At 47.5% G+C, this 10,017-nt stretch overlaps 1 protein-coding gene across 1 annotated transcript in view; it reads left to right on the forward strand.

Moving 5' to 3' along the window:
- Positions 1–10,017, forward strand: part of Slit3 (slit guidance ligand 3) — a 582,461-nt gene that overhangs the window by 457,324 nt on the left and 115,120 nt on the right. The window contains exon 9 of the mRNA XM_021213834.2: positions 1,167–1,308. Within this exon, the coding sequence (XP_021069493.1) occupies positions 1,167–1,308 (142 nt within the window). The remainder of the gene's footprint in view (positions 1–1,166; positions 1,309–10,017) is intronic.

A 10,017-nucleotide genomic window follows, 5' to 3' on the forward strand; every position in this document is an offset into this window, starting at 1 on the left:
ATTCAAGCAACAAGACTCACTCGGGATTCAATTTCTCCAGTGAACAATGGCCAAACCAACTGTTACTTTCCCCTGCAGAGTTTTTCCATCTTACCCTGTTAATCTGTATCCAAAACTGCGGAGCCCGAGGGGAAGTGTTTGAGCAGAGTTCATCTTAGCTCAATCACAGCCCTGAGTATGCATCCTTTGGATTCTGATAGCTCAGAGGAGCTATGGAGAAACCCTGAGATGACAGTTGCAGGCTGAGGACCCAGGATGCTGCTGGGCTCTGTCCATGTGTGAAAAACAAACCTGGTGTCTGGGAATCTTACCTCACTGGGAGGTGGCAATGAAAGCAGGAAAGACTTGCCAGTGTCTTTAAAGCATTTCAATGTGTTTCTTGTACTTAGGGTTTGATGTGACCACCAAAGGGAGTCATAAGGGTTCTTGGAGATTCTTTGGATCCAAATTGAATTTGAAGCAAAATCTATATATGTCTGGTCTTCAGAATAAACTCCAGAGATACCATTTGCTTAGCTTTTTGATCATATTGAAATGAACACTGATTCTCAGCTCAAACACAGTGAAGAGCTGACTCCGAAGTATATAGTAACTTACTCGCCTCTCATCTAGCAAGTTTAATTTGGCTCTTCCGTGGACACAGCTGGATATGGCCTGGGTATTACTTCTGGTCATTGTACTTGACAAAAATCGATGCTTTGACAAAAATCGATGCTGCGATTGGGCAAATTCTGCCACTTTAAGCTTCCTACTTGGTTGTGACAGCCAGCAACTTTTAGCCCCAGAATAGAAGTTGCATTGGCTGTCAGCATCCCATCACCAGATGTAAGCAAAAATTCCGAGGTGCTGGGCATGATGAGAAAGTGGTCTTTGTGTGTGTCCTTGGGATTCTGATGGCATCGTTCTATGTGTGGTCCATGCTGGGGACTCCTCTTTCTATAAAATAAACAGCTTGGTGGGATAATGAAGCAGGCGGGATGACCTGCAAACAGTGGGGTCAGGGCCAGAATCTCTCTCTTGTCTCCCTGAAGAGGGAGATGCCGGTTGATGGTAATTCACCAGACTGCTTGACACGCAAGCTGCATCTTGGGAAGCAGATCCGGAGGCTCGACGCCAGGAGTCTCCTAGCTCTGACATGAGTTGACCGTCATGTTCTGGCTCCACAGGTCCGCACTCGGAGGCTCCAGCCTGCAAGGCCAACTCCCTCTCCTGCCCTTCTGCTTGCTCATGCAGTAATAACATTGTGGACTGCCGAGGGAAGGGATTGACAGAGATCCCTGCCAACCTGCCAGAGGGCATCGTGGAAGTGTAAGTGGCCATTTGCCTTTGCTTAGTCCCTAGTCAGATAACCTCTCTGACAGCGAGTCTCGGTGGACAATCAGTATGGTGGACTGTAGGTGTGGCCATTACAAATACTCATGAACCTTTTCTCTAGACTCCTAGGTTTTCTTCAGTCTAGTTGTCAAGAGTGTGGATGAGTTCAAGAATAGTCAGCAAGCTACAGCCTATAGGGAATGCATGTACCATCTCATCTATGCTACAAACCAAGTATCCCTGTTTGTTGATAGTGTCTTTGACTGGTCCCTCAGGGCAGGATGGAGTAGTTATGATCAAGGACCGCATGGCATATACAATGTAAAATGTATTCTGCCTGGTCCTCCCCTGAAGCAGCTGCCAATCCCTGAGCTAGGGTCAGACAGTGTCCATACCCTGGATCTCCTGCGTGCCTTCTGGTTGGCATTTGGTAAAATAGTTCTCTGTGTTGACATTGGTCTTCTCACTGTCACCTGATAATTGCAGTGTTACATGTCCGCGGGTCGTCGTGAAAACCAAATGAAATGCTGTATATGAGGCACTCACTGGAGCCTCAGGGAAGGGGCAGGGGCCTTTCCAATGGGAGGGGGCAGAGGGAGGAAAATGCAGAACTGATTTCATAGCTCCTTATCATTTCTTATGAGATTTTTATCCTTTAGATCTTCAGGTAGAGAGACACGATTGTGTATGTCTTGGTGTGTGTACAATTGTGAGCCTCTGCAGGAAGATATGTCCACGTGGCTTAGCCTTGCCCATCTTCCCTGGTGAATTAGAAAATGGCCATTGTCAAATTCTAGGACAAGTAGCATATCAGTCAGCACTGACCTCAGGCCACCTCCTAAAGGTTCACAGTTGCCTTCATTTCCTATCTTTGCCATTATCGCTTCATGGAGGCTTCTACTGGAACCAACATGGGATGGAATCCCTTTACGTGGAAGTTATAGAGTCCCTTGCCTCTCGGCTACACCATCTCCTCCTCCCCTCCCCTGTGTCTCTGCCTCAGCCTCTCCCGTCCACAGGCTTCTGCTATCAAGCCATTCTCACACGTGGCCCGTTCACCACTTACATCTGTGTGTTTGTGCGACAGTTTGTCTATGCTTGAAGAGAGAGACAAGATGTCTGCTTCTGTGCCTATATATTCTAGAGAGATCAAATAATGAAATAATTCAAACGATAAGTTTAAAGGTAGATGGTAGGGGAACAGGGAATGGAGCAAGGAAAGGAGTTGAAACAAGGGTTAAAAAAAATCAAAGTGACTATCAGTAAGATTGTTAGAGGTGGGGGGTGCGTGCCGTGCAAAGGCCCTAAGATGTGAGTGTGTCTGGTATACCAGGAGGCCATTGTGACTGAAGCACAGAAAGCGAGGGGTGGGTAGCAGGAGCTGAGGGGAGATGGGGCCCCACCATGGGCAGTTTAAGGACTTTGGTTGCACCCTGGTTAGTATGGGAAGAACTACACCGCTCACAAGAGTAGAGTCCTGTTTGTTCCTCCTTCCTCTACTTCACCAGCTCTTCTCTGATTCTCTGTGCCAGCCCCAGAGGGCACAGGCTTGTCTGCACCACTCGCTGCAGGCAGGAGGGCTCTGCTATCCATGCCCTGTGAGGCCACCACACGGTGGCTCCTGTAGCTGGCTCTTCACGGCACCAGCTAAGGGGCATCATGCTGTAGCTGTCCACACTGCTGTGCCCGGGAACGGGAAGGCATCCTCTTCTGGAGAGCCCTGGCGCACCTCTCCCTCCTGACTTCTTCCTTGTTCGTCTCCTGCTCCTACTTTTCTTTCCTTGTCCTCTTGGCCAAGATCCTAACTCACATCTTGAAGGAAAGGTCCGGGTTAAACCATCAGGCTGTATCCAGGGACACCACCCCCATACCACTCTGTCTCCCTCTTTTCCAGCTTCCCATCTGATCCCTGAGGGTGGACCTCACAGGTCAGCTCAAGTCTCTCAAAGTTCAAAACCGCAGATGCCCACATTGAAAGTGGACCCTATATAGGCCCACGTGATTGGACCCTCGCCTGGACATTGAATGTTAACATAGACATTGATAGACTGGGATGTTAGTATGAGAAGATTCCTGAGTTTTTAACCACTACAAGTTAAAGGCATAGTGTCAAGAACAATGGGATCATTTTCTATTTGAGCAAAACTGTCACTGTAAAGCAGCATCCAAACTTCCTCCTTACTACTGTTATGAAAAATGCCACTTACCTTACAAAATGCCGAGCACTGCGGATAAAGAATATGTGTGTGTTATACAATATGTGTACATACATTGTATAGATGGTCTGCAAGGACCTATCCTATAATGTCAGAAAGGCCAGGAATGGACAACCTAGGCAAGGTCTTTCCAAAGATAGACAACAACCACAGAATGCTTATGATGATATGCCCCAGCAGACCCCCACACTACCTCTGGCCTTGGCTTGTAGCCACTGGCAAGTAACTTTTCTGAGCCTTGTATCTCTCACTTGAGAACTACAGAAAATGATGATACCTCCTCGGCAGCATGGGCTGTAAGACACTTAACCTTGCCTCCAACACAGAGGATATACCGTCAACAGTCACCATTATTTCACAACCATAGCCACTATGACATTACTACCACCTCTATTCTTAATGGCAACAAGAGTTAGAAAGTATGTTCTAGGAGGCACCTACTGAACAGGGCCCTCCATGAAGACGGGTCGGTTCTTTAAGACAGTCAAGAGAATTGATTGCAGAGGATAGCTGTATGCGGTGTGACTTGAACTTGAGAGTAGCTCATTTTCATGCAAATCTATGCAGATATGGTAATGAGGTTGCCCTGCTTATTGGGTACCTACTGTCTACCAGATGGATCACACAGGAATTCTCTCCCGGAGCTTGCTTCATTCTCCTCTGGGATAAGACAAAGTTGAGAGATTAGAGCAGATGAATTAAGCCCCTGTGGTTCTGGGCAGTAGATGGAATGGTGATGTGTAAGAGAGAGTGTGAGGTGGTGAACACCAGCAGCACCCGTGCCCAGGGCTTGGGGACAGGTTAGCCCAAAGTCTCTGAGGCAGCTAAACTTGTAGCGGGGATAGAACACCAGCAGATGCAGGGTCTGAGGCGGGGAGAGAAGCAGGGTTGTAAGACAGGAATGCAACTCCTCAGAAGCATGTTTGATTTATCAGCCCAGACACATCAGAACTTGGCCTTCTCTTTAATGTCAAGAATTCTACCTCTTGCCCATGGCCACCTATAATCCAGATTTACATCTCCTCACTTAGGAATGCTTGGAGCCAGACTCCCCACTCCCTTCTCTCAGTCTGTAGCCATTGTGGATTCTTTTAAATCATCTTGACCTTGAGGAATAGTCCAGACATTTGGAAGGAGTGCCTATCTCTCATGCAAAGCAACCTGGCAGACTCGCTTAGATTTTTTTTTTTTTTTCAGAGAAGTATGTGCTGGTCTTCTTGCATGCCGGAGCCAATTTCTCTAAAAATAGCTTTCTTCCAGAAAACCCACAGTGAAAGGGTTTGCTGTAGATTTTCCTCGAAACTCGGCTCCCATCAAGGGTGCTGTTCACGTAGCTCCCTGGTCTTTCTCCGAACAGGCTCTAGCCTCCAGCCAGGAAAGATTCAGGAAAGAACCAGAGGCCCACACACTTCCATTCTTGATCTGCAGACTCCCTCCTGTGCCTTCAAAAGCTCTCGAGGGAGCATCAGTATGAAGAATACCTTCTGAGTCACAGCTCTGTCTTTCCCACTTGCCCTCTAAATCCCTGTGTGATGTTCTCCAGCGTCTTGTGTTCTTTGGAAGGAAACCTGACTTGATGGGGGAAAGACTGGAGATAGGCTTCAGCATGGATCTGTAAGAGAGTGTTTGGGAGGAACACACAGCCCCAGTATCAACCTCATTGCCAGATGACATGAGGGGACACTGGCTTAGCTAGACTTGAGACTTACACAAGTTGTATAATTAAAAAACAATGACCAACCAACCAAACCAACAGCCGGAACACTCTAGAAATCAGGCACCTTGGAAACTTTAGCATTTAAGAGCACTGGATTTCTAAGGCACTGGCCTGAGTGGGGTGCAGTTAGGGTAAGGGATGGGGAACAGATACTGGCAAAATGAAGAAACTGGTCAGGACAGAGGATGGTCCAGAGCCTTGGGGCCAACAGCCTTGCACGTGCATCCTGCTTTTATCTCTTTCTTCAGGAACTTTTCTTTTCTTTTCTTTTTTTTAAGATTTATTTATTTTATGTATATGAGTACACCATTGCTCTCTTCAGACACAGCAGAAGAGGGCATCAGATCCCATTATAGATGGTTGTGAGCCACCATGTGGTTGCTGGGAATTGAACTCAGGACCTCTGGAAGAGCAGTCAGTGCTTTTAACCACTGAGCCATCTCTCCAGCCCTTCAGGCACATTTCTTAACATGCCCTGTCTGATTCAGGAGTCCCTGGTAAGTGCAGGTTATCGCACCTACCTAGAGACTTCCCATGAGGATTAAGGGGTGTAATACAGAAGATTAGCACAGTGTTTGGAAGTTACTAAAAGTGGACTATGAAAAGCAAAACCCTACGATAGCGTGGTTTAGTCTCGAATTCCTACACTGTTCATTTTTCCTTAAGATTGAAAGGCACCCTCTGTGGCATCTGCACACATGCATCTCATAAGAAGAGCGCGTCTGGCACTGTGCCTGCTCCTCCCTCTGAGGTCCACAGGCAATGCCAGGTGTTCTACAGACAGCCCATTAGAGATGGCATATGTCAGATTTGCCCACATTCCTCATCTTTGCTGTGGGCCGAGCCTATGAATTAATGCAGGAGACCACACCTCACTGCTACAAGCAAAAGTAAAGAATGGGAGCTAGGAAGCTAGGCCCAGAGTGCACCGTGAATGGGATTATCTTCAGCCCCGGTCCAGGCATAGTCAAGCATCAGGAGTGAGCTTCTATACTCTCGGTGCCTGTGTGTTCTGCAAGCAGATGTCTCAGGATAATCTGGGAAACAAATAAACATGGACTTCCCGTCCTTCTCCCGGATCTGGATGTCCTAACTAGAGTTCCCAAGTCAACGTGCTCGGACATGACTCAATCCATAAAGTGCCCACTGCTCACACGAGCCATATAGAAAGTAGAGCATGGCTGTGTGTGCCTATACCCCCAGCCTTGGGGAGGAGCCAAACATGAAGACCCCTGGAGCTCATAGGCCAGCTAGCCTAGCTGAATTCATGAGCTTCGGGTTCAATGGGGGAACCCTGATTCAAAAAATAAAGGTGGGGCTTGATGGAGGGAGCTACCCAACATTAACCTCCAAATGCATGTACACCTATAACATGTGCACATAAGTATTCAAAAAGTTATTGAACAGGGGAGGGGTGACTAGGGGCAGTGACAATTAAGACCCTCTAGTTAGCAAGGACTGAGAGAATAAAGGTAGTTTCCCAACCCTGAGATAGGAGAGCCTAGAGTTAAGGAGCCGGGAACTTGGGTCACAGCAGTCTGGCTTCCATTCATTAGCTATTGATCTTAAACAAAACGACTTCCAGGACTTTAACACAGGATAACAGCACTGCTTGCTCCATGGCACGGTAGATGGGAAACGGTGAACCAGTGTATGAAGGACACCCTGTCTGACATTCTTGATAACATGCTAGGTGTTCGTCCTGTCGCCATGGCTGCCAGTACCATCAGCGTCTCAGCACAGCTTCAGCATGTCCTTCCCAGGGTGACTTATAGGCTCACCTCCATAATGCATATACCCTTGTATCCTCTCTGCCCTCGTGATGACTTATGGATTGGCAGACATATATGGTGTCCAGTCACATGTTTGCAAATGACATATCGTTAGGGGAGCACCTGCGAAACCAGGGCAAATCAATACGGTCCACAGAGGGCTGACATCCCCATCAGATGTTCCCTTCCTTTCTGCCGGTGCAGGGGGATGTTCAGATGTTTGATTTGTATGTTTGTTTTTATGCTAGCTCTATTAAATCTGTTTGCAGCCTGAAGAATGTTTGTTAGACAAAGCAAGACACATGGGCCAGTTCCGAGAGCCCTGAAACAGCTGTTGGCTTCAGACATTTCCCGAGATGTGACAGGTTTTGCTAAGGCTGAGGCTTCTGTTCTTTACCATGAAGCTGTTTCACTGGGAGACTCGATCGTTGTCTCCTTGTTCCGAGCTGTAGGACTGGTGATGTGCTCACCCTCCTCAAGGTCCTTGCTCTCTGCGACAGTGTGGCCATGTGCATCCGTATGTGCCATGCGTGTCCTCCTGCTCCCCTGACAGGAGGGCCATTTTTCCTGACAGTGAATAACGAGAATAAATGGTTCAGTAAAACCTAGTGGTTGAGAGTCAGGGCTTGGGAACCAGATGAACGTGGACCAAAACCCCTGTTCTAGCCTCTCCTAACTGTGAACTAGTGTCTTTGCCTCTCTGAGCTTCAGTTCTTCCATGGTCAAGGATAGGGCTTGGTGTGGCGGTACACACCTATAATCCTGCCATATGAAAGGCAAGGTGAGCGTAAGTCCTAGTCCTGCCTGGGCTACGTAAGGAGATTGTGTCACACAAAAAGGGGGAAAGGTAGGAGGGAGGGAGAAAGCAGAGGTGGTAAAAACTTATCGATGCACCTCACAGATGTGTAAATATTAAGTTTGACATGCCATGAAAGCTTAATGCCCAATGCCTAGCTAACATCTATATACTTGATACCTGTTAGTTCTTAATATTATCCATACCCTTGCCTTTGCTTTATTTAAGGGAAATGGGACCTCACAACTACCTCATCACAAAGACTTCTCGCTGGCTGCCACCTGGACATGCCATGCCTTTAGCCATCCATTAAGGGTCCCGTGGAAGGCTAAGAAATACAGATAAAGCCTATTCTCAGAGTAAGAAACCTGGGGAGTGCAGCCAGGATACTACCGAGGTCTCTGCCAGGGTTAATGGTCTAAGCTTGGGGTTCTTGTTTTCCTTTCAAAACTCATTTCCTTGCACTCCAGATGCATAATATATATTCATGGGGGGTACTTCCAGGAGCCCCCATGAAACTCCTAATCCTCAGATGCTCAAATCCATTATATAAAATGAATATAAACTGTGCACACCCTCCTGTATACCGTAAGTCCCCTCTCAAATACTGTAAGTACCAACACTGAGTAGATGTTGGACTCTGTTGTTTAGGGAAGTCTCTCCACGTTGAATCAGATGCCTTTTAATTACTATATTTTAAGCACAGTTGGTTGACTCTGCGAATGGTGATCCCACAGATCCAGAGAGCTGAAGAGTATTCATTTCCCATCTTTTCATCTCTGTCCCATCTTCCCTCGACTTGGAGACCCTATCTACTGAGCACGGACATCCATGGTGTCAGGAGGCCTTAATGTCTGAGACTTTCCCATGACTTGGAAAAAGCCTCTCTTTACCCATTTTCATAAATATGGACAAGCGGTGTGACTGACAGATAGGAACAGGGCTCATTCATCCCACCACTGACTCGCTGTGTCCTTTTTGACAAGCTTTTTTTGATCCCTCCGGGTTTCCTCCGCCTTGTTTACAAATGGGCCAGTCCAGCTCGCCTCGTAAGAATAAGGGTTCTCAGAAATAATAGCCATAAATACCACCACGCCATTAATAATAATACTCTATAATAATGATCTTGATTATATAGCAATGGAATTCAATTCTGTGGTGGGCCGCCTTGAGCTCTGTCAACAGAGTCTTAAAGTCCTTGAGGTCTGGTGTCACATCCTGCTCCTCCCTTAGTATTTATTTGCCCAAGCACAGGCTGGCTGATTGTAAACTGCACAGAGATAACAAAACTCATATTCAACATTGCTTCACATGCAAAAAAGAAAAAAGGGTCACTCTCCTTGTGGACAGTGGTTCTCGCCAAGGACAGCACACTGTAAAGTCCCTCTCCTGAGTGGCAGGTGACTTGCAGGGTACCCTGGCAAGCTTGTGGTGCCCCAGAGATCCGTGGAGCTCTTGCCTTGGCTGAGAGCTCCCTGCTGAATTCCCTGCTCAGTCAGAACAGGAGAAATGTCCTTGGAAAGTCTGTCAAGGCATTCTCTCTGGGTGGCTGTATCCAGCAGCCCGCGATCCCACAGTCCCGATGGCAAGCTTTGGTGACTCACCACCAGCCAGTCAGCCAACTGGGCCCCCGTCCAGCCTGCCTATGACTGCAGTCCCTCCAGCAGGGCACAAAGGCATTGCTAACAGACTGTGGCAGTCTCATTTGTAAACCGTGTTCATCCAGCAGCCAAGAATGATCAGCCCTGATGCTCCCATTCTCACCCGCCCTTCCTCTTTGGGCTCCCTCTCGTTCCCCCTTCCTTTTGCCTAGAGAGTGATTTGTCTGTGTTATGGGTAGGCCTGACAAACCATTCCACATTAGCAACTGAGATGTTGTTTGAAATGGCGAAATTGCTGGCAAACTGCTCCATTAGCGGTTCCAGTAACAAATACTCTGTTCCCCCAATGAAGATGAGATCGTGGAGGCACAAATTAATACGACTGTCTCCCCTACTCTGCAGTGGAGATTACTCTTCAAGATGAATGGGTCCTCCGTGCCAGAAGTGTGCATCCGCTAGACATAGCCACTGAGGGAACCAGTCCCTCCCCTCTCTCCCTCTGGCACCCCACACATCCCTTCCAAACATTCTCATTCATTCATTCATTCATTCATTCATTTTCTCTCTCTCTCTCTCTCTCTCTCTCTCTCTCTCTCTCTCT

Source organism: Mus pahari, chromosome 14 (assembly GCF_900095145.1).
Source record: "Mus pahari chromosome 14, PAHARI_EIJ_v1.1, whole genome shotgun sequence".
Classification (NCBI taxonomy): Eukaryota; Metazoa; Chordata; class Mammalia; order Rodentia; family Muridae; genus Mus; species Mus pahari.